General features: G+C 25.7%; 1 protein-coding gene across 1 annotated transcript; it reads right to left on the reverse strand.

Annotated features, from left to right (window-relative positions):
- On the reverse strand, positions 1 to 25,863 carry LOC100215401 (mRNA export factor GLE1). Its single transcript, XM_065819912.1, has 5 exons — positions 25,842 to 25,863; positions 25,080 to 25,246; positions 24,482 to 24,934; positions 8,774 to 9,643; positions 1 to 703 (listed from the first exon to the last, which is right to left on the reverse strand). The coding sequence occupies exons 2-5, from the start codon at positions 25,236 to 25,238 to the stop codon at positions 23 to 25; spliced, it is 2,163 nt and encodes a 720-aa protein (XP_065675984.1). The 5' UTR covers positions 25,239 to 25,246; positions 25,842 to 25,863; the 3' UTR covers positions 1 to 22.
- Positions 25,864 to 26,620: the final 757 nt, after the last annotated feature.

Raw genomic sequence — 26,620 nt, forward strand, 5'->3', positions numbered from 1 at the left:
TTATAAAAGATTTTCTTTTAATTTAATTTCTATTCCACCATTGCTTCGGCAAAAAGCCCTCAGGTTCTTTTATTCTTCCTTCTTTAACACAAGCGTCTAAAAACATTTTTAATCGAATGATCATAGGTTTTCCATCATTAGAAGTCACTTTTATAACCTTAGGTAAATAATTATCGTACAAAATAAAAAGCAACTTTTGAAATTGTTTTCCAAATCGTTTCATCATGGCATGACCAGCAACTTCTAAAAAATCATAAATAATGACCGCACTTATAGACGGACGTGGTTCTAAAGTGAGAAAGCGAGTTAACCAGACCCAAGCATAGTCAAGTCCGTGCGGATGCGGCTTATCTCCAATAAAAGGTGGCATTTCTGTTTGGACTATTGCTGCATAAAGTCGTACTATGCCAGAAACTTTTTTTAAATATTTATCTTCGTCTTCTATTTTGCCATCGTCTATATCATAGCCAATCAATTTATGATACTCTTGGATATCCATATTTTTTGTGTATGGTATGTAAAATGGTACAAGATACGGGCAATTCCTATAAAAATGAGCAAGAATCAGCTGTCCACAGTCGGGAAAAAGAGTCCAAACGCATACTGCTATAGCTGCAATTGGGAAAGCCGTTTGGTAATTAGAGGCTATTTGGGTAGCACCTTGAAGAACTAGTTTCTTTGCCAGTAGGTTCTTGCACAGAAACTAAAATAATAGATTTTTTTTTTACATAAAATCTATTATAATAACAACATGAATAATATAATTAAAAATATTTTTATTTATAATTTTATTTAAAATTTTAAATGAAACCTATTATTATTGACCTATTATATAGAAATTAAAATATTTTTATAGTATATATAATTATATATACAATTTATTTTTTAAATTATATATATATATAATCATAATATTTATAAATTAATATTATTGAATTATATTGAAATATGATTATATTGAAATGTAAAATGACAATTGTATTGAAAACAAAAAATCTTTATTTATTAGGTGTTGAAAACAGTGCAAAAACAAAAATACTTCTTTTTTTTTTAAATAAATAAATGATGGAGTAAAATAATTTAAGACACGCATTCTTATGTCTTGTTTTTTTTTTTACACATCATGACAGCATTACATTTACTGTTTAAAGGTTTCCTTTAGTATATATACTGCATAAAAATATTTCTATTGAAAGCAGACAAATAATGTCAAGACTTTAAGGTAGCAAAACACTTGCCTTCGACAGGATCCAGGCCAATTGAGATTTTGAGACCCGAAACCACTTGTGTGTATAAAGAAACTTTGCATAAAAAGTTTTATAAAAAATCAAATCATTAAACATTTTTGCTACAATGTAGTAAAAACTTTTTTTTTTTAATGCAATGTAGTCAAAAAAATTTATGCATATTTCAGACATGTTTATGAGACTTTAACTTGACTAGATATCATATTGTGTCACTTTAATATAGGAAAAATAACTTATGCATGATCTTCGAGTTGAACATTTATGAACTAAAATGCAAGGCATTTTTTAAATTGTAAAATAGACTCATTTCTATTTAATAATAATATATACCTTGCTCTTTAAGAAGCTGGTATATATATATATTTTTCATACATCTTCACTTTCAATAAGGCCGCAAGCAACCACTATTAGATTTGGAAGTTACAGAAAGAGAAAAGATGAAGTTTATAAATCAAGATTAACAGACAATTGCAAATTATATGAACCAGGAAAACAAGAGAGAATTCCAAAGAACTGATGTTCAAGGAAAGAATGAGGCTTAATTGAATGACAATTAACACGAGAATGAATTTCAGTAGATGGCTTAAGAGATGCTAGCTCTTTAGAGCAGCACCCATTATAGTATTTATAGAAAAGAGAAACAGAAGCGACATTAAGATGTGACAATAATTGAAGGTTGGCTGTAAGAGCAGGTCCAATTATGCTTACAATGCATTTTTGCACCTTGTCTAAAAGAGAAAGGGCATCATTCGAAGATCTACTCCAAATATGGCTACAGTATTCTATGCAAAGACGAATTTGAAACATATATGTTTCAGTCGTGGACAGGAAGGGCGTGTGATCACACTCCAATTTTGGCCACACATGTAATTGTTTTTTTTTTGAAAGCTTGACCATGGTTCTTTAGATATTAAAATTTAGATATTTAGAATTAAAAATGCGCTGAATAAAACCGACAAAGTAAAAATATTAAACAGGCTAAACTAAATAAAAAGGAAGAAATCTTAACGAAAGAGAAATTAAAAAAAAAAATAAAACCTATAGCTCAAAAAAAATTAACTAACATGAATCTGAAAAACGAAAACTAATAGAAAATTATTTTCTGTTACATTTTGTAATTACATTAAGGAATAATTGAGTAACTCGTCGTTTTGGTTTGACAAGTTCCTAACTGATTTTTTTTATATTCGGAGAATAGCAAATAAATCTTTTTTTCTTTTTTTAAATGTCTAAATAAAAAATTTTTTATTATCATTTTTTATTTATCAATGTATTTTTATATATCCATCAAAAAAAGAATACATAAACAAATAAAACAATAATGATATAAATGATTTTAATTAAACATTAAAAAAAATTAAAAGGTTTTTTTTAATTCTCCTAATACAAAACCAACGCGACGAACTTTAAAACTTAGATCAGTACTAATGTTTTTATAAAACTAGGTGAACTCTTTTAAATAAAAAAAACTTATATCTATCATTTAATAAAAAACTAACTTTATTTGAATTATCAAAAAGTATTTTTAAAAAAAGTTTATTGAAACACATACATTGTAATCGTTGTTTAAGAATACAGATTGTTTAAAAAAATTACATTCATCATTAAAAAAAAGAACTTTTGAAATAAAAGTTTTATTTAATATTCTATGATAATTTATTTTATAGCGTTTTAAAACTTTATTTTAAAGCGTTTTGTTTAGTGTAAACAAATGTTATTAGAAAGTTTACATAGTATAACCAATGATAAATATTACGCAGATATCTAACTCAAGCCGCGGTTGTGAGGCAAATTTGGCCATATTGAATACTGGCAAAAAAAACAAAGGAGATTTGACATTTTTTTATTTCACTTTTGTTACTCAAGAAATGGTTATATTCTGTTCTGCTTATGGTTGTACATACCGATTTATTAAAAGTATTGAAATATCCTTTCATAAATTCCCTTTAAAAAATAACGATCTTTATCAAAAATGGGTTATGGCAACAAAAGGAGCATCATTTATTCCAACAAAATATAGTTATATATGTACCTTCATAAATATTATAATTATAAAAATGCAAATAAACCTCGATTAAAGTCTGATGCTGTACCATCTCTTTTTAATTTTTCTGGAGAAAATGATTTGTAAAAAGACCATCAACAAAAAACATATTTCTATTAATGTAACTGAGACATTCGAAACTGTCAATAAAAAAAAGAAGTCTCTTTCTTTGTCATCTTCCCCTAACAATCATATTTTTACAAGTGTAGATTCTATTGATAATCTAAATAATAAAGTTGACTCTCCATCCAAAGTCAAATTTAAACGAAAAGTTAAAACTCTTAAGCAGAAGCTAAGAAGGAAAGAATTGAAAATAAATACAATGACAGAAATTATTAAAAACTTGAGAATGGCTTTTATTAGCTGATGCAGTTCATCAGTTATCAAAAGCTTGCCATTCATTGCCATATTATTGCTGATTATAACTTTTCTAGACTTGTTTGTGACTTATATTTAAATAAGTCACAAACAAGTCCAGAAAAGTTATTATCAACAAGTGGACTTGTTTGTGACTTATTTAAATCTAAACTTGTGAATAAATATAAAGATCCTAGACTCTAGGATCTTGTGACCTCTAGGCTAGTAGCCTATAGGTCACAGATATTCACAAGTGAAGTGAAGAAATTTGCTTTAGCGCTTCATTTTTATTCACCTCGTGCATATACTGTTGTTAGATCATTGTTTGCTTTACCTTGTATTAGTTCTCTAGCAAGTTGTTCATTTGACTGATTTGATTGTCTATTGATTGTTCACCTGGTTTCTTTAAAGGTGTTTTTTAAAACAAAAGAGATCAGAAGATGTTATGTATAAAGATTGTGCATTGATGCTATGCATATAAAATCAGGTCTTGTCTATATTCCAAGTAATGGTAACTTTGAAGGCTTTTCAGATTATGGAAACAAAATATCTGCTTTTGATCCAGATACCATTACTACTGAGGCTCTTGTATTTATGCTTCAAGGTCATTGAAAATGTCCTATTGGATATGTTCTGTGTGAAAAAATTTCAACAACAAACTTAATTTGTCTTTTAACTAAAGCAGTTAATTTGTGTATTCAACATGGTATAGATGTTCACAGCATAATTTGTGATGAAGCTTTTGTCATTCTTAGTGCAATGAAAAGTCTTAATTGTTCATTTGATAAAGTTAAAAATATTAAAATTTATTTTAATATCGAATCTTATGATAACAATATAGATTTTATTCCTGATCCTTGCCATATGCTAAAATGTGTGAGCTTGGTGTATTTATTGATAGTCAAAATAGATATATAAAGTGGGAGCACATTACCATTCTGCAAAATTTGCAAGAGAAGTATGGCTTAAAGTTTGCTAATAAACTCGGCAATAGCCATATTTTCAGTCATAAAATAAATGTGAAAATAGCTGCACTAACGCTTAGTAATTCTGTAGCAGATGCTATTGTATTTTTAATGCTATCTGGGCATCCATCTTTTCATGATGCTCAAGGCACATCAGATTTTATAAGGAAAATAAATCAGTTTTTTGATTTATTTAAATCGATAAGTCCATTTAGCAAAGATTTGAAAAAACCTCCCTTTCTTAATGATAAAATCCATTAGCTTGGTATTATAAAAAAAACAATTCAATACCTTGCTAACTTAACAGATAAATGTGAGACTAAAATTCTTAAACATAAAAGAAAAACATTTGTTATAGGTTTACAAGTATCAAAGATTTGTCATTTTATTTGCCATCAAGATTGGAAAGTTTGTTTAAACATGTGCTGACCTACAAAATATCTCAAGATCACCTAGAAGTGCTGTTTGCTTGTATTTGAGGCAAAAATGGTTTTAATAATACTCCAAATGTTATACAATTAAAGTCAAGCCTAAGAAAAATTCTTTAACAAAACTTTTTGATTGGTTCACAACATGCAAATTGCCTCACTTTTGAAAAAAATTCAGCTGGATCAATATTTTTTTGAAGTAGAGCAAAACGAGATCACTGATCATAGAAACAGAAATCAAAGACAAAGATAAAAATACAGTTGCAAATTTATCAAATGGCCTTGAAACAATTTCAACATCAATATACAAACAAGCAATACTTGGTTATATAGCTGGTTACATTGTCAGAACCCTTAAAAACAAATTAACTTGTTGCATTTGTACTAAAGCACTTAAACAACCAGATAATGTAATTTGTTATCATAACTACTCAATATTTTACAAATCATTTTGGTTATCCTTAATAAATTTAAAGAATCAGGGTGGATTAAATATACCATCTATTAATGTTATTAAAATTATTGAAAAGAGTGAGAAAATAATTTAAAGGTTTTGTTATAGGCATGAATTCAAAAATGTTAACCATTTTTTCTTAAAAAAACCTAAAGTCCTTAATTTTAAACTTAATGGTTTATAAAATTAATGAAGGGCTTGCATGTAAAAAACTGTTTCCTAAACTGAATGAGCATGATTTATAAACTGAATGAGCATGATTTATAAACTGAATGAGCATGATTTATGTCATGAATTTTTAACTGAAGATATGTACTCCTTTCAACTCTTAAAAAAGATAATTAATAAGTATCGCTCAATTCGTTTATTTTGTTATGGAAAACATTTTACTAATGACTTTCTCAATAAAAACAAAGTCAGTTATATTACTTACCTTAATAAAATTATAAATTACCTTTAATAAAATGATTTTGTAAGGCATATAAATATTTTATTATAAATTTAAAAAAGAAGTGTATAGTTTTGGAGATAATATAGTTGTTTTTTTTAAATATATTCAATATTTTAATATATTTAATATTTAGATAAAAACTTTTATTAAAAATAAGAAAATAAAGTTTATATCTAAACATTGAATATATATTAAATAAAATATATAGAATATTTTATATATATATATATATATATATATATATATATATATATATATATATATATATATATATATATATATATATATATATATACACACATAAAATATTAGTAATAAAATATTGGTAATAATAATTTGAATATAAAGTACCTAGATAATCTAATCCATTTCTAGTTTCTTTAAAGCATATAATACATTAAAGATTTTTTTCTATGATAGTCAAATTATTTTTATAACAATAACTTTAAAGTAACATCAACTACTTTTAGTTTACTATTATAAAAACAACATTCAGATAAAATAATTTATGTCAACTTCTTCTACAAAAACACAACATTAACTATACCAACAAGATTATATTGTATTGTCTTTAATAAATAAAGCTAAACATGCCTATAACTTTATAATAAGTTTATAATAAAAAACTTATGCAAATGCTTAATCACTTATTTACAATGTTTTGCCAGTATTCAACATGGCTTCCGCCAAAAAGAATGCCTCACATTTCCTAACAGAATTTTTATGGAGTTAGACATGTATTTATATATCATTGAGCATAACAAAAAAAAAATAGTTTTGTTATGTTTTTGATTTTATTTATTATATGATTATATGTTTTATTAAATATATGAATTCATTAAAATCTTTATTAAAACAATCGTTTTAGTTGTTGCTTTTAAAATTAATTGTTTTAAAAACATTCAAATTCATTGTAAAAAATTATCTTACAATAATTTAAATGTCTTTTGAAGTATACAATCTTTAAAAGCAATTTCTCACTTTTTATTACCTAAGACTTTCACGCTTTTTAAAAACGTTTCCAAAAATCTCAAAAGCCATGGTTTAGTTGTTTCAAAAAAACAAAAAACGCATGGTCAGGAATAGAGTGCGATCGCATGCCTTTCCTGTCCACAACTGATATATCTATATGTATGTATATATATATATATATATATATAAATAAATATATATATATATATATATATATATATATATCTATATATACACATATATATATATATGTATATATATATATATATATATACATATATATATATATATATATATATATATATATACATATATATATATATACATATATATATATATATATATATATATATATATATATATATATATATATATATATATATATATATATATATATATATATATATATATATATACACACTAATTAGTAAAATACTTTTTACTAACTTATTATTGCTCATTTCTTAAGAACATTGAGCACTCTATTTGTAAAACACTAACATAATTTATATATATATATATATATATATATATATATATATATATATATATATATATATATATATATATATATATATATATATATATATATATATATATATATAAATGCCTAAAGTTTTTTTTTTTTTGTAAAAAAAAATGTGCCCAGAAGCAACTTTTAAACATAGTGAAAAGAACATAAATCGAATATCTTATAGCCTGCTACCGCTAGGAGTGCTGCTATATTTGGTTGAGGGTTTGGTTAGGGTCAGGATTAAGGTCAGGCTAAAGGTTAGGGTTAGGGCAAGGTTTAAATATGGTTATATTACTTTGATAAATTGTTTTGTAAAGAGATGAAAAAAAAAAGAAATATGATATATAATAATTAAATAAAAATAACAAAATAATTATAAAAAATCTATTTTTATAACAAAATATTAAATTTAAATATGTATAAATAAAAATAGACATAAAATAAAAATACAAAAAAAATTATCTATATGAAAAAAAAATGTCTAGGAAAAAATTTATAATACTGTATTTATTAATATATATATATATATATATATATATATATATATATATATATATATATATATATATATATATATATATATATATATATATATATATATATATATATATATATGTATATATAAAACCCTCGGAATTAGGATCGGCATTTGGCAATGCCGACCTAAAAGTGTATGAGGTCAGGAGAAAATTGTAGACCTTGTTTCTTTGTTTTATCGTAACCCCTTTGTGTCAAATTTTTTTGCCGACCTCAAACAGTTTGATTTAATAAATAGTAAATGCATAAATTTTTAATAAATAAAGTATTATAAATTTTTTTCCTAGCCCCTGGCATCAAACCCTAATAAATCTTACAATTTTGCCAGGGCCGGGTCTTATTTTTATCCGGGGCCAGGACCCACTCACTAAGCACATTGTTTAAAATATTAAAAGAAATTTGTAAAAACTTTTTTGATAGTTGAGTATACTTAAGGTTCATCCATAATGTATGAATACAGTTGAGAGGAGGATGAGGAGGAGGGGGAGGAGGTGGGGGAAATTTAACAAATATAAAAATCAACATATATTATGCAACAGACATATGTCAAATAAAATGAATATTCTTTTGATTTTAATGTTTTTAATTTGAAACAATGTTAGGCCAAGGAAGGAGGGGGTATTGATATTGTAATGAATATGCGTACTTTGCAGAGAAGAGGAGGTATGTGTCGATAGAATACAGATGAACAAGGTACATTTCTATTCATAAGGGTCATCCTAGTTAATATTAAAATCCAAGCTTTGAATACACTGGGAAAAAAAATAAAAACATAAAATTATATCAACTTAAAATAAATCTTACTAATGCAAGTGGATCCATTTTGGTATTAACAGTTTTGTTGCCAACCTCTACTGTCTGTTCAGTAAGTAAAGAAAATAATTTTAATAACTTAGCCAACAAATGTTTGGAACTTTCATCAGATATTGCATTTATTGTTGTATTTATTACTTTGTATAAATTAAACTTATAGTTTTTTTTCTCTTGTGTAGTAGATTTATCTAATGGCTCACACTGTTTTTCAATTTGTGATAGAAGTTGATTCAATTGTAAATAATCTTTAAATGCAAATGCATCAATGTAATGATTAATATCCTGCAACAGTAAAGTTTTAATATTTTCCAGCTCAGGCGGAAAATCTATGTTAAAATTGTCTTTATTAACAACAGTATATTCAGGAGTACTTGTTGTATTTGCAACCGATTGTACAACTGAATGTTGAATATCAGGTTGGGATGTAGAAACTTTGATATTGTTGGTGGAAGCAAAAACTTTTTCAGCTTTTGTTTTCTTATCATTGATATAATCAAGCTGGATTTTTTCTTTCTCTATTTCACAAGTTTTAAAAAGTTTTTCCAAGCAATCTAACAAATGAGAAGCTTGTTTTATCTCAAAATTTAAATCTTCTTTGTCGCCATTTACGCCATCATTAACAATTTGTGACAACTGACTAAAACATGTGGAAACTTGAGACAATAGTGTAGTAACACATTGTGGCAGATTATTTTTGTTTTCTTGAAATAAAGAAATAATTTTTTTTTTTAATACTTGGGCAGGCTCCACAAAACCAAAAAGTTTTATTTTATTATCTCTGATTCTTTTTTTAGCTTCTTCTTTCTGCCTTATTGCATGCTGAATTTTTTTTCGTTCCTCCTCTGCTTCAACTCGTTTTTTCTAAAAGAGTTATAAGAAAAACCAAAATTTAAATTTTCTGATAAGAACTTAGAAAATAGCATATGACAATGGTATGTTCATAAATTTAGAGAAAATTAAATAATTAATAAAAATTGTTACCACATCAAAAAACTTAAAAAGATATCAATTTATATTAGTTGTATACATATAGCAAAAAAATTATATAAAAATAATAACACAACAATTTACTTGATATATTGACATATTGTTAAAATAAAATATTGATTAGGGACATATCTTAACACCACCAAAAAGTTTTAAAATGCAAGATTATATTTATTATGATTTAAAATTTATTTAGTAAAAAAGTTTTTTTAAAAAAAAGCAGTCTTAAATTTCAACTATGATTTTATATTTAGACCATGGTTGATAAGAACAAGACTAGGGCGAGTAGGTGTGAAGGGAGGGAAAGGGTTGGTGGTGGCGCTTAATGAGTTTTGCTGACTAAAGAAAGGAAAAACCCTTATATTCTCCAATTTGCCTATTATGTTGAGCTACCTTCCCGGAAAGCGTGTGCGGTCGCACGCCTTGCTTGTCTATATTTTTTTTAGAGTCATTGTTGAAAAAAACATTATCTTTTATAAAAATTTAACAACAATTGAAAGTTTTGATATGCAATTTACTCATGATTTTCATCAGTCCATATAATTAAGAAACTAATTTGTTATGTATACTAGAACTATGAGGAATTTTTTAAATTTTTTATCTTACGTTTATTCGATTTGTACACCTTTTTCCTTTTAAAAATGTTTTGGCTATATTTGATGTTTTATTCTCTTATATAATAGGAAAATAAGAAAATAAATTGCTATATATATTTGTAAAATATATTTGATTAATTATTTTTGTAATGATGGAATAAATTAAAAAGAATAACATGGTTTCTTTAATAAATGTATTTATTGCATTTGATGCATGTCTGAAATTGTTTCTTTTATAATATAATTTTATAATGTTAATACAAATTACTAGAGAGAATGAACATTACGATTGCTTTGTTTAAATAAATATATTTAAAATCTGAAAAAAAAGTTTTCAATAGGCTCCTAAACATTTTGTTAAAAAAAATTCAGTAAAGTAACAATGCACTAGCCCACAAGGGATATAACAATAGTTCATCAGGAAATAAACTATCGGGTTTAAATGCACTATTTGGGTAATCCTAAAAAAGTGTAGACTACGGGGTATTAAAATAATGGGGGTATTAAAAACAACTAAATATTTTATAATTAAATATTAGTATTAATGACTTTTTATTTTTTTGCATGAAAAACTTGTTAGAAAAAAAATAAATTATTTTTACAAATAAATAGCAATTAGTTCTCTCGCTTTCCTGTGCATTGATAAAAACAGCAAAAATATTTGAAAAACAAGTTTAAAAATTGTCCATGCTTCTAGCGCAAATTATAAAGAATTTCCTTAACATATTGACTGAAAAAAGTCGTGAAAAAATTGTATAACAAAACTATTTTTATTTTCGTTATATTCTTATCTACTTTTTTCCTCAACTTGTAACAATTTTGGTAGTAGAAAATAACAAATGCTCTAAAAACATGAAAACAAAAACAGTAAAATATTTAGGTATATTATTTTTTTGACGACAATTTTCTTTTTTTAATATCCCATTTTTTTAACTTATTTAGATTTTCTATTTCGTAAAGCCTTTGGTTCTTTTCTTCGAGTATTGCTGTTTTATTCTCTTTAGATTTTTATAAGTTTATTTTGCCGCAAACTCTTAAAACGCTTACTATATAAAAACGTGGTCAAGTTGTCTGAAAAAATTACTTTAAATTTGGACGAACAAGGCGTGTGATTGCATGCCCTTCCTGGGAAGGCTTGTTGACTATATCTAAAAAAGGTTCTAATTTGTAGATTAAAGATAAAAAAGGTTTCAATTTGCTACTGATGCACAATGGTTTAAAATGCAAAAAAAGCTGACCAAAATCATTAATTGAAAAAGAAAAAAAAATACAAGTTTCAAGTTTCCTCTTAACCCCTGCTATATTGACTTTTTTGAACTCCAAAACAGGAACCTTGACAAACAAGGCTGCTGCGTGGAAAAACAGGTTTGGGAACCAAAAATACCTAAAAATTAGGCAACAACTGCCTAATTGTGAGGGTAATTAGTTTTCATTATCATCTTCAAGGTTCTAAAATTTTATTGAAAAACAATATTTCGTTTAGAAATTAATTTAAATTTGCAGCTTCCATGCTTTGACTATAACTTATATTTATATATATATTTGAAATTTCATCAAAAAGTCTTCTGGCATTCAAAAGTTATAGCTATAACTTTTGAATGCCAGAAGACTTTTTGATGAAACTTCAAATATATATACAAATTTCAGTCTTTTAAAAGGAAGTAATTTTTTTTTCTTAACAACTAATTCCTCTCACATTTGGACAGGTGATACTTAAATTTTAGGGCATTTTTGTTCCCTCTTATCTGCACAATTTTTGGAAAAACATCATTTAATGACGTATGTATAATAATGAAGTATGAGTACGCAAAAGTTTGGAGTTTAGAATTTACCCGAAAGTTATTTAACCAAAACACCGAATTATCCTGGATCCATCCCTGCAATTTGCAAAAGTTTAGAACTTATTTTAAAAGACTTTATTTCATTAGGATTGAAAGTCAAAGAAAATAAAAGATATCTTTATAAAACGCAAGAATATGCAGTCAATATTAATAATTATTAAAGACTTATAATTGAACAATAATAATATGCAACAGTAGTTGCTAACATATTCTATCATTTTTTTTGAAAGCTCACCAAAAATTTACTTATAATTTGGTATGAGTCATTTAAAGCACATTATTTAAAATAACCAATTTGGACTTGAGACGTTAAAAATATATTACCTTTTAACATTAGCATTTTTAAGAACCTACTTACTTTATTAATTTCCATTTTAAGTTTTATAAAGTTAACATTTTATTGTTAACTAATTTTCTATAAAGTTAACAGTCTGATTCCAAGAAAAAATAAAAGATAATACATTTTATATGCTTTTAATTGAATCGATATAAGTACTTTTATTCATATTTAAAGATAATTGATTCTTGCTTTAAAGTTGTTTTATCTAATAAACAAAACAAACTTGTCTGGACCTGTCTAAATATAAAATTTTTAAAATTGTTACCTAAGTTATTCTGAAAGATAGTTATATTATTATAAAATTATCTCTTAGTCAGTTATTACTCTTTATTAACAGTTATATCTCTTTATAGTTAAGTGGTGTTTTTAGACAAATATTTATTTTTAACTTTTATTATGCCAAATTGGTCACAGTTATCAATTGAAAAATGAGATGAAATTTTTACACTTTGGGATAAAGGGTACAGTAAGAAATTGCCAAAAACTGGGTATTTCTGCAAAATGGGTTCATTATACATTAAAAAGACAACAAAAAACCAACAGTTATCAGGACAGGATGTGTAGTGGAAGACCACTAAATTACAACAGTAACACAAGATCATTTTATAAAAGTAAAACTAAAACTTCAAAGCAAAATTGTTGTTTAACAGCCCCCCCCCCCTCTCCAAATTACAGCAAAATTAAATAAATTTGTTCAAGTTAAGTATCAGTTTCAACAGTTAAAAGATAACTGCACTCTGCATGTCTTTAAGGATGTGTAGCAGCTAAAAAAACTAAAACTAATAAAACAACATGGGCTGAATTAAGCTAAAACTCATAAAGATTGGACACTTGAAGAATACAAAAATGTACCCTGATGACTGATGAGTTACTAACAGAACTACTAACAAAGGAGTGTTCATCTGACAACTTAAGAACGAAAGAGCTTTGGTAGAGTGTACAGTCCAAAAAATTAAATATGATGAAGATAAAGTTTGAGAATGTTTCAGAGATAACAAGTCAGAAAAGTTAGTAAAAACAGTATATATATATATATATATATATATATATATATATATATATATATATATATATATATATATATATATATACACGTACTACAGTGTATAAATATACAGGCCTTGGCAAGAAACAAGAGCTTTAGCTCTTGCTCTCGCCCACACTCCCCTTAAATGGTTTACAGGAGCAATATACGGCTCTAGCAAAAGTATAAAATTTTTATAAGTATAAACCTTTTTTTTTTCTTTTTTTAGATATTAATGAGAAAAAATAAAAAAAAATAGTGCAAACAACCTAGAATAAAAAGCCAAAGTTTGAGTTTCAGATTGACTTTTTTTGCTTACAAATGCGATTGTTTTTTTTATTTTGTGTAACAGTTCCTGCTTTTTTTTAATAAAAAAGATCAAAAGTTTTTCTTCGGAGAGCCTTTATAAAAAAACAGAACAGCCAATTGTAATAAAAAAAAATTTAATGAAAAGCATTATGTAATTTAAGGACAATCCCTAATGACGGTATCTAAACTCCTTGATTGTATTGAAAAATTAATAATAGAGTTCTATCCACAGAAGAGGTTTTTTATTTATTTAACTAATACAAGTATTTACGCTTGAAGCAATATAGCTCTTGCAATGTCTTTGTTGATATTTTAAGTTTTATTTTTTGAAAAATAAGAGTTTAGAAAAATATTTTATAGAAGTTACATCAGCTTTATATAATTGACAGTGCACAATTTTTTCTAAATTATAAGATAAAAATAAATAAGTTTAAGATAAATTAAAATACATAATAATAAAATAGATAATAAAATTAAAGCTGATGTTTGGGTATAACATATAATAAACATTGTTTAATAAAAAAAATTTTCTTAAAAAAAAATTTGATTATTTTTATTGTAACTTTTCTTCCTCTTCTATTTTTTACAAAAAAGTAAATTTCTTGTAAACATGTTATAACACTGCATCTATAATGTTCAATCTATAATGAAAAAAAATAAATAATTTAACTAAAACTAAAATAAAATTAAAACTTAACTAAAATAAATAATAAACCATACCAATAAGATTGTTTAAATTACGTTTGGAATAAATAACTTTGAATCATTTATCTTTACTGTATCTATAATATATTATGCAAAACTCTTTATATATAAAGTAACAACTTAGATCTAATGATTGCACATATTAAAAAAGATTGCGTACATAAAAGCGCATATTTAAAAGTTAAAAAAAAAGATTCTTAACAACTCTTCGCATTAACGTACACACACAAAAAAAATAATTTAAATTGTTTATTAAAAATGTTGATATAATTTTTTTTTTAAATCCAAAGACATTTATAATAAAAAATACATACTTATATAAATATAATATATATATATATATATATATATATATATATATATATATATATATATATATATATATATATATATATATATATATATATTTATTATTTATTATTATTTTTATAAAGAATATTAGAAGTAATAAATTACTTTTTTTAAATGCGTTTCAATAATAGTAATACATAAGTAAAGATCAAAGTTATTTAATTCAAATGACTTTCAAAAAAGTTTGTCTTTTTTCTTCTTCTCAACAAAATCTTTCTACTTTTCGAGTGAATTAACTTTAATAATTCTTATATATACTTGTTAACATCTTCACTTTCAACAAGACTACAAGCAACCACTATTAAAGTTGGAAGTTGCTGGAAGAGAAAAGATAAAGTTTGTAGAGCAAGATAACGATTGACAGACAACTTAAAAGATTGCAAACTATATGAATCAGGAAAGCAAGATAAAGGAAGCGAATTCAAAAGAACCGTTCTTCGAGGAAAAAAACTAGACAAATAAGAGTTTTTGGAGCACTTAGGAACAGTCACAGAAAAAGGATTAGACTTAATTGAATGACGAGTAACACGAGGATGAATTTTAGTAGATGGCACAGCTCTTTAGAGCAATGCCCATTATAATATTTGTAGAAAAAAGAAAGAGAAGCTACATTACGATGGTGTGATAATGGTTGGAGGATGACTGCAAGAGAAGATCCAACTATGTTTCCAATGCAATTTTGCACCTTGTCTAAAAGAGAAAGAGCATCATTAGAAGATCTGCCCCAGATATGGCAACAACATTCCATAAAAAGCCGGATTTAAGATATATAGAGATAAAGAAAAGAACCCGGAGTAGGAAAGTGTCGAGCACGATAAAGAGATGCAATCTTAGCAGATGCTAATTTTGCAATGGATTTGATATACAGTTTCCAAGAAAGATTGGAAGTAAGAGTTATTCCTAGAAGATGAAGGGTAGATGACTCATCGAGTACGTTATTGTTCATAAATATAGGAAGATCTAAATTGTGATAATGATTGGCTGAAAAAAATTGAGTTTTATCTGAATTATAGTTCACCAACCCTATGCTATAGCAGAAGTGAGATCCTTTTCGAGCTCAAATGCCTCCTCCAAGCAATCAGAGAGTGTTGGGTTCTTATCATGACAAGAATAAATGGTAGTATCATCAGCGAACAATGCTGCCTTAGATGTGAGAATATTTGGAAGATTGTTAATGTAAACTAAAAAGAGCATAGGGCCAAGAATTGAACCTCGAATAACCCCTAAAGTTACAGGATATGAAGAAGAGTGCTATCCATTAAGGACAACTTCGATACTATGGTTGAAAAGAAAGGACTCAATAATCTAATAAGGATGTTACCAGATACCGTAACTATAACCAGATACAGTAAGAAAAAAGCTTATGGAGAAGACCAGCATGCCAAACTTTATCAAAAGCTTTAGAAATATCAAGAGCAATAGCCTTAACTTCTCCACCTCTATCTAATGCACGATAAAACCTTTGGTTATTACTGTTAGCAAATCAGCTGTAGTACGAGAAAATCGACATCCATATTGATGATCAGAAAGTTATTAGATTCAAGTTGAGAGATTAAGTGTTTGTTAATTAAGGATTCAAAAATCTTGCTTATGATAAGAAGAAGACAAATGGGACGGTAGTTAGACGAGTCAAATCTCTCTCTAATCGAATTTTCGAAAAAAGGGATAACAGATAAATACTGTTAAATTTTCACGAGAGCCTAATTTTTGTGATGAAATACAAGATTTCCTGACCTGAGAATAGCAGACTTTGGCGTTAGACAAAACATTTTTACAATGGTTTCTAGCAATAGTAAACAGACGTCTGTTTTATAGAGAATTGTTTTGTTGATAGATTTGAAAGTAATGGTTTCGATTGGAAATCACAGCAGCACAAGGTGAGGAAAACCATGGAGAAGAGTGAGGCTTGACCTGGAGTCATCCAGAGGCAATAAAAGATTCCATGCCAGCCTAAATCCACGAAGTTATGTATGAGGCAGATTTGTTAGCAGAAAGATGAAAGATTTCTACCCAAGGGCCATCACAAAGAAAATCACGGAAAGAGTCCCAGTCAGCTTCAAGGTAGTTGTAAGAGGTACAATGATAGGGGGATTCTGTTGATGAAGAATTATGAGATAATAGTTTTAGAGAGATAAATCTGTGATTAGAAGCATCTAAGGGTAAATGTGGAGAAACTGAGTAGGATCAGAAACAAGACATGGGTAAAGTAGAGAAGGTAAATGATTCGGGTTGTAAGGAAAGCAAGTTGGAAAGTTGACTATTTGAGTTAGAGATTGAGAAAGGCAAAAGTTGAGCGAAAGTTGATATAAAGTTTATTAAAGAGACTATCGCTGTTTAAAGTTGTCGCTTATAAAATTTAACTTTTTTAAAATAATTTTTCCTTTGTTTATTTTACTTATAAAAAAATCTATATAATTAAAAAATATAATTAAAAATTTAAACAACTTTCAATGATACTTTAATTAAAATCATTAGCTTCTTTATTTAAAAGGATTTTGCAATATAAAAACGTTAGTAAAGCTAAATGAGTCGAAGTTATTTATCGTAATTAAAAAACATTTTTTCAGCACATTTGTTAAAGACCGTGGTTAAATTGTCAAAAGAAAATATTATTTGCATGGCCATATAAAGACTTGAAATCGCATGCCTTCCTGGGTAAGCCTGATATATATATATATATATATATATATATATATATATATATATATATATATATATATATAAAATTAAAATTTGGAAAAATTTTTTTTTAATGGAACTTAAAATTTTATGCCTATTGGTAAGCATTAGTCATGAAGTAAAAAATCAAAGTATAAAAAAAAAACGTTAAAAAATTACAATCTACAGTAAAATGAGTACTGAAGTTATAATACAAGAAGACGTAATGGAAAACGAACCTCTGCTACCAAATAATGAAAGGAGAAATTTATTTTTGTGCCTACGTTTAAAAATTAACTTGCCTCGTTTGTTTAGCAGATTGTCTCCTTTGTAAAAAAAATACTTTTAATTTCTAATTTAAACACACCTTACAAATTTTTGACGCGGACTTGTACACCGAAACCAAAACCGATATTTCGGTGAATAAATTACAAAAACTGATACCAACATTTCAGCTAGTCAAAATTTATTTCATTAGAAAATTTTATTTAAAAATGCAATTTTACATTTGTTGTTTTTATTATACGTGTAGAATTGATTACATATTTTTATTATACTTGTTACAATTGATTAAATGAATTTCACAAACTATGATTTAATACATCAGTTGGTGATATAAGTTAATAGCCAAAGTTAACAACTGGCAGATTTTCTCTGCAAAACAAGATATTTTTGAGGTTATGTGGTAATAGCCTGTTTCTTTCATTGCTCAGTATATCTCCAACTGTTGAAAATAACCTTTCCACATCAGTTGATGTTGGTGATGGGATAAGAAACCTTTATTGCTATTTTTGTTCACTACCTTAAATAAACAAAAAAAGACTTCAGGGCTCGAATTAATGTAAAAAAATCTAATCGCGATTTTTTTTGTTGCTCATAACCCCTCCTCTCGCCGGAGGGGAGGGGGCATTATTTATTTTAACTTATATAGAATATAATATAAAATATAAGAATATAAAATATAAGAATATAAAATATTAAGTCTAAATAATAGAATCTTTTACGATGTAATACTTTTTTTGATTTTTGATTTATGTTTTGCCAAGTAATAAGCAATATTAAACTTTTTCCGTAACGAGTCAGCGTCTTTTACGGCCATGTTACGTAAACCACGTCCGATTGGAGCATTATGAATAACATGGTTAGATAATGAAACTGAACCTAATGTTATTTGTTGATGAACTCGTGTGGTCTCTTTATGTTGCGCACTGCTTAAGTGCGATGCCAGTGAATCTTTTTTTATTGATATTGTTCATGGAAAACAATTTTGTTTGACTTATCCGTTTTTCAAATTGTTTACATAAACTGCATCTTAATCTTATAACTTCATTTCCATTTAAATCATATTCTAACTTGCAATTAAAATGTTTTTTCCCACTTTTTAACTGTAGATAATCTGCATCTGTGGTCCTTATTTGCATCCATTTATAGCTATTAATTTAAAATTGTACTAACAAACTTTAAAGTTTTTTTTAAATAACTATTTAGAGTCTATATTGCCTTCCACTATTCTTCGCAAAATAAACTTATAAAAATATCATTAAATTTGTTCATAATGAATGAGCTAAATCGGAATAAAGCCCTTGAGAATTCGAGTTAAGAAAGTGACTTTTCAATCAATTACTTTTTTCAATCAAAATCTTTTATTTCTTGATTCGAATAGGTATTTAATCGTTTGTTTTTATAAATTTTTTTCCTTCCTTAAACAAACGGTCTTTTCCCTGCTTTTGAACATTTTTACTAATTGATTTTCTAAATCTTTTATTTCTCTTTCTTTTACTTTACGCTCCGCTTTAAAAAAAAAATTATCGTTACAGAAGTCACTGCAGTTTTATACTGTAAAAGAACACAAAATATTCGGGAATAGAGTATCAATTTTCTAAAATAAAAAAAGAATAATCACGAAAAAAAGAAAGATCGCGAAAAAACAAATTTTAAGAAAAAACTAATCGCAAAGGTGCGAAAAGTAATCGCGATTCGCGATCACGATATGCTTAATTCGAGCCCTGGACTTATTTAAACTATTTTAAAGAAAACTTCTTACCTTTAAATAAACATTGTCATTCAAAATATTATGCACACTGCAATGGTTTGATTAATTTTTTTTGTTGATATTTTTTAAGAATCGAGCTATTTAGTAACTAAAAAGATAAGTAATTTGTGAACAATGGGTTTAAAATTTCATTTTGAAATAGTAAGATATTTTGTGAAATTTTCAAAAATAACCTTTTTTCTAAAAATTTAAAATCTTACAAACCATTTGGTTTTTGGTGTTTTTTTCAACCGAAATTTTGCCTTTTACCGAATTTAAAAAAAGTACTGAGACCAAAATTTCGGTGTCGGTTCAAATTGAAATTTTGACAAAAACCGATACCAAAACAGAATTTTAGTCGATCAACAAGCCTTCCAGAGAAGAGCATGCGATTGCATGCTTTGTTCGTCTACATTTATAGTAATTTTTTTAGACAACTTGATAAAGTTTTTAGAATTTGCAGCAAAATAAAGCTATAAGAAACTACAGAGAATAAAACAGCAATACTTAAAGAAAGGAAGCGAACGATATAGAAAATCTAAATAAAATAGACTAAAAAAAACTTTTCAAAAAATAGTATACCTAAGTATTTTACTGCTTTTGTTTTTTTAGGGCATTTGTTATTCTCCACTACCAAAATTGGTTCAAGTCGAGGAAAAAATCAGATAAGAATATAACGAAAATAAAAACATGTTTTAATATGCAATTTATTTGCAACTTTGGTCAGTCAGTATATTAAGGAAACACTTTACTATTTGCGCTAGAAATATAGACAATTTTGATATTCCATTTTCATATGTTTTTGCTAAACTTTACTTTTTTTATAAATGCACAGGAAAGCGAGAAAACTAATTGCTATTTATTTGTAAAATTTATTATTTTATTGTTTAACAAGTTTATGTAAAAATAAAAAGTCATTAATACTAATATTCAAATATAAATCATTTGGTTGTTTTCACTACCTCCATTAAAATAGTTTGTACTTTTATTGGATTCTCCAAATTGGGGATTTAAACCCAATAGTTTATTTCCAGATGAACTTTTGTTATTGACGATGCTCCAAAAGCTTGTGGGCTAATGTTTTAAACTTTTTTACCAAAATTTTTAGGAGTCTATTTAAAACATTTTTTTAAGTTTTTAAATACATTTTTCTCTATTATTTATCTCTAGTATTTTGTAATAACATTGGAAATTGGGCAATATAAAGGAAACAGACATGCATCAAATGCGGTAGATACATTTATAAAAGAAACCACACAATTCTTTTATTAAAATTTTCTGTCATTAAAAAATTTATTAATCAAATAAAATATTTTACAAAGAAATAGCAAATAAATAAACTTTTCCTATTAAAAAAGTATTGAGAAAAAATTTCAAATACCGTAAAATTGCCAAAGTTCGGTCACTTAAGCTTTGGATATTTATTTATCATGCATAAATAAAAAATTTTCAATTTTTTTTCCTGAAACACAGAGAAAATTAAATTGGTAATTCAGGCCTTCCCAGGAGAGGCGTGCGGTCGCACGCCTTGAGTGAACACGGATATATTTTTTTTTTGGATAACTCGGCCACGCTTTTTTAGCATATATTAAAAATAACGCATTTTTAAAAAGACGCTGAAAAAATCAAATTAAATTCGTTGTATTATTTTGTAATTTTTTTAATAATTTATTCTTTTCATTAATAAGGAAATAATAACATAAAAATAATATATATATATTTTTTTTGAACTTTTTTTTCTTATAACAAATTTTTATTTTTTTATTTTACATTTTTTTTTTTTGAATTTTAAATTTTTTGCATAAGTATGTCTTTTTACAAAAAATAACTTCTAAGTTCTAGAAGAATTATTATCTACAAGGTTCTTGATAAGTATATGAATGTTTAGCTCATTCGGTTAAGACATTACAAAGCGCCGCGGAGACCCGGGTTCGCATCCCGCGTCGGCAGAGCATATTTTTCAAAATTGATTAAAAAAGTTTTCGGTCACATTTTCTGTTTATTTTTTCGACTTGTCTCAAATATCGTTGCTGAAAAAATCAACACCTAAAAATATATTATAAATAATTATAATATAAATAAATATAAATAAATAAATTTTTTTTTTAATGTTTACTAGACATAAAAAAAAAAATTGTAATAAGAAAAAAAAAATTTTTATAAATAAGTATAAATATATATATTTCATTTTTATGTTCATATTTTTATATTAATAATAGGAATAAATTATGAATAAAAATAATAAAATAATACGACAATTTAGTTGGGTTTTTTCAGCGCCTTTTTAAAAATGCGTCATTAATATATGCTAAAAAACCGTGGCCAAACTCTCAAAAAATATATATATATGCGTGGTCACTCAAAGCGACCGACCGCACGCCTCTCCTGGGAAGGCCTGTAATTGATATTGTAAAAATAAAAAAATGAAAAATAAAAACTAATATTCAATATTTAATTTAATATGAAAACATCTACTTTGACCGAACTTTATGAAACGACGCCCTCATTAGTTACTTGTATTACCTGAATTTATATCATAGTTTTACAATAAAACAACATTTAAATTATATAGTATTTATATAGCGGCCAAACTTATAAGATGGTATTGAAAGTTTGGTCAAAGTAGATGTTTTTATTTTAAATTAAATATTGAATATTAGTTTTTATTTTTCATTTTTTTATTTTTAAAATATCAATTACCAATATAATTTTCTCTATGTTTCAGGAAAAAAAATTGAAATTTTTTTATTTATGCATGATAAATAAATATTCAAAGCTTAAGTGACCGAACTTTGGCAATTTTACGGTATTTGAAATTTTTTCTCAATACTTTTTTAATAGGAAAAGCTTATTTAAATCATGTATCACAAACTTAATGTTACAAGTAATGAAAACTAATTTTTAAATGTTGTTTTATTGTAAAACTATGATATAAATTCAGGTAATACAAGTAACTAATAAGGGCATCGCCCCGGGCTTCATAAAAAGTCTTTTGGGACACCAAAGTAAACAAGAAGGAGCACATAAAAAAAGGTCTTTTAAAAGATAAGTAGTAGTTTTTCTAATTTTTATTGTAATTAGTCAATTATTTTATTACTTTGGCCATTATCACATTTGCTACGCCACAGGCTAATAAATTTAAAAATATATTTTTCAATTAATTTAAAAAGGTTTTTTTAATTAACAAAAAAACACTTTGCTTTAAATGAGCTTTGTGTGTTTATTGTCAATTCATGCGTGTAAAGTTACCGGTAAATTTTACATTCATCAACATCACAATATTACTGCTAATTGTTTCGTTTGCTGTTTACCCGTAAATGACCGAAATTAGAGTATTTCAAAATTTTACTAATTTTTATAAACAAAATGTTGTTAATTTTCAAAAATTATTTTTTTTTTTGTATATATAATTAACTTGTTGATTCTTAATAATACTAAGATTAAATATGATAATTTATTTTAATAATTTGCTTATTTTAGATTTTAATAGTATGCATTTTTTCAAATTGTTGTTTTGCTAAAGAATTATTTCATCAGGTTGCATGTAAACATTTTTTTAATAGATTCATATTAACGAACTAATTACAAATATTATTTGATAAAAAAGTTTTTAAAATTTGAGTTCTGCATGCTTTTTTTATATATTTTTTTAAATGACAGCTACATGGTAACCGAACTTAGACGATTTTACAGTATAGCAAAAATATTTTTAAAAGCAAAAAGACATGAAAACAAATAAATGTAAAAAAAAAATTAACAAAATTTTGCATAGTTCTAGCATATATTGCAAATTTGTTTCTTAATTATATGGGCTGATAAAAATTGTGACTAATTTGCATATCAAAACTTTCAATTGTTGATAAGTTGTTATAAAATATAATTTTTTTTTCAACTTGCATCAAATTTGATTGCAAAAAACAACCATCCTAAAAAAAAATATGAAAGTTAACTAAAAATTTTAACATTTTTTTAATTTAAATTTCTTTTTTTTTCAAATTATTAAATTTTTCTAGTTTATATAATTAAAATTTGATACTTCATTACAATTTTGTTTTCTTTTTTTAGAATTGGTTTTTTTTTCTCAGTAGATAAATTTAGCTTTTGACATGAATTATTGAAACGCTTAAAAAGTTAAAAAATGCAAACTGCGGTGGTCAGTGTGTCTAAAAAAATTATTTTAAACATGGATGAACAAGTGCTTCCCAGGAAGGCTTGATCACTATTTACAGCATGTAACCAAGTTCCATTCGATTGCAACCCTATCTCATTCTTCGCAGTATTTAAGACGCACAGTAGGGTTGTTTAGGAAGTTGAGTTTTTGACCTTTTAAAGTTATATAACAAGCAGCTAGGTTTAGTACAAATAGTAAGCTTAGATAAACACCTTCTTTAAACTTCCTACCTTTATTATTCTAAGCAATCCTGAGATTAAACTATAAATTACATCAAAGAACAAACAAAGGCATAGACACTTAAAATAAAGACTTATAAAACCATTTTGAAGAATTTTTTTTTTTTTTTAATCTTTTTTTGCCAATTAGAGACCTAACCTAAAATTAAAATGAACAACTCAAGTATACTTAATGCCATTTAGTCTAACTTAAAATAAAAATGCTAATTAAAGAGCTAACTTAAAATTAAAATAAACAACTCAAGTATACTCAATGCCATTTAGTCTAAATGGTTATTATTTTTAGACATATCTAAATTGTTATTATTTTTAACTTTTTTGAGCCACTTCAACAAAAATTATTCTATAGATTGGATAACTTAAAATAAAAAAATATAAGTTATTTATGTTTTTTTATCTTAATAATAAAACTTTATAACTTAAGTTAAACAATAATAACATCCTACCTGTACATCTTCATCTCGTAGCATTTTTACTCGTTGAAAATTTTGCACTTCATGAGATGAGAGTTGGCTGATTTCACTTTCCTGTGCACTGAGAGAGATAGACTCGTTATCAAGCTTAACCACCACATTTTTCTCAATGTTTTCTATCATGAACTCACACTCCTGATTGATTTCACTTATGACAAGCTTCATATTTTCAACTCGTTGTTTTTGTTTTTTAACAGAGCAATCTCTATATTCTTGGTCTATTTTATTTTTAACAAGTATACAGGATTGAAGCTGTTTTACAATATGCATTGATGTAAAATTGGTTGATAAAATGCTCAATTTTTCATCATTTTGTTCATCAACATTATGACTAGTTATTCTTGAATTTCTTGATTTTAGACATTTCTCTTTGAAAAGCTGGTCTTCATTTCCTTTCTCATCATTTCTTTCTGGTGAATAATAATTCTAAAAAATGCAAAATAAAATGCACTATACTAAATACTGTCTGAATATTAAATTTCAGACATTCTTTTTGAAAAAAAAAAGGGGAAAAATAATGAAAAATGTTTTTTTAAATTTTCAAGTTACTAATATAAGTAACAATACTGACCTCAAACTGCTTACCAGAAAAAGTTGATTCTTTAATTATCTGTGTATGTTTTATTACCGGAAAAGCTGCTTTTGTTAACGGAGTCAAATTTGAAGAATAATTAAGCTTTCCCTTTGAAGTATTTTTTAAAACATCAACAACACTTTTTATATCTGTCATTTTCTTTACTAAAATATAAGTAAAACATATAAGTATATATATATATATATATACATATATATATATATATATATATATATATATATATATATATATATATATATATATATATATATATATATATATGCAAATAAGTTAATCCTCTTTTTATTTCTGTCTCAATTTAATTTATTTATCTTGATTTAAGCAGGCATGAATCATCAGTAATGGTATCATACTGAAATTACTGCGTATGCTGCAGAATTCTTTTTTTAAAGTAATAGAACAATAGCAAGAAAAATTCCTTACATTTTGTAGAAAAATAACAATTAATATTCCCAATACGACAAAAATGCGGTAGAAAATATATTCCTGGCTAACATCCTGTATGTGTATATATATATATATATATATATATATATATATATATATATATATATATATATATATATATATTTCTATGCATAAATTTTGCACATGACCATGTGTGAATTGCATCTGAACGATTGCTTTGACTCTTTGATACAAAATGCAATTCTGTAGCTTTCTTGAAATCTTTACTTATATATAAAAAATTATTTAATTAAAAAATTATTATAAAAATTCTATACTGGTAAAACTTACATTTTCTGAGAGATTTTATTCTTTTTATTGAAAAAGTTTATTTATCTAATCTGAAATTTGCATTTTTTTGTTTCAAGAGTGATTCCATTTTAAACTTAATTTATTCTTTGATAGCATCACTAATATAAACTACTCTTTGTTTACAAAATATTTATATAGATTCGAATTTAATGAGAGTATATTAGAAATCGCCAATTATATTGTTTAAAAATAGTAGACACATATGTAATAAGGACTATACAGCTCCTTATTTCAGTATATTATCATCGTGTATCTAGAGCAGCATATTTATATGTTTATATACAATTACCTTTGCAGATTCAAGTCGAAATTGTACTATTATATTTTTTACTTTTTAAGTTATAAAATGTCAATTTAAAATAAACTAAAAAAATGAAGAAAAAAAATAAAAGAGAAACTATTTGTCTCAACAAATGACCTTCATATTTAATTTGTACAACGCAAACCAAAATCTTTGATTAATGTATGTACAGGAATCCTGCATTTCGTTATTTCAAAATCATACCAATAATAAAAATTAAAACTTAATTTTATTTACTTTATTATTAAATCAAAAATATAAAAACTGAAAAATATATCACTCTACTAAAAGCTAGAAGATTATTTTTATTCATATTATTTTCAAAATTACGATTGCGGATAAATACGATGATAAATATGAAAAATCATAATCATTTTCATATTTATCATACGATGATGAATATGAAAATACGGTGTGAAACTATTTAGCTCAAAACAATGAAATGATTAACTAAAAA

The sequence above is a fragment of the Hydra vulgaris genome, chromosome 15, assembly GCF_038396675.1.
Source record: "Hydra vulgaris chromosome 15, alternate assembly HydraT2T_AEP".
NCBI classification, from domain to species: domain Eukaryota; kingdom Metazoa; phylum Cnidaria; class Hydrozoa; order Anthoathecata; family Hydridae; genus Hydra; species Hydra vulgaris.

What these genes read in the sequence shown, in the direction of transcription:
- LOC100215401 (XM_065819912.1), bottom strand. Translation starts at nt 25,238, where the DNA reads ATGACAGATATAAAAAGTGTTGTTGATGTTTTAAAAAATACTTCAAAG. An exon ending in TACGAGATGAAGATGTACAG is followed by an intron (nt 9,644 to 24,481) that starts GTAGGATGTTAT and finishes TAACTCTTTTAG; the next exon opens with AAAAAACGAGTTGAAGCAGA. An exon ending in AAATGGATCCACTTGCATTA is followed by an intron (nt 704 to 8,773) that starts GTAAGATTTATT and finishes CTATTATTTTAG; the next exon opens with TTTCTGTGCAAGAACCTACT.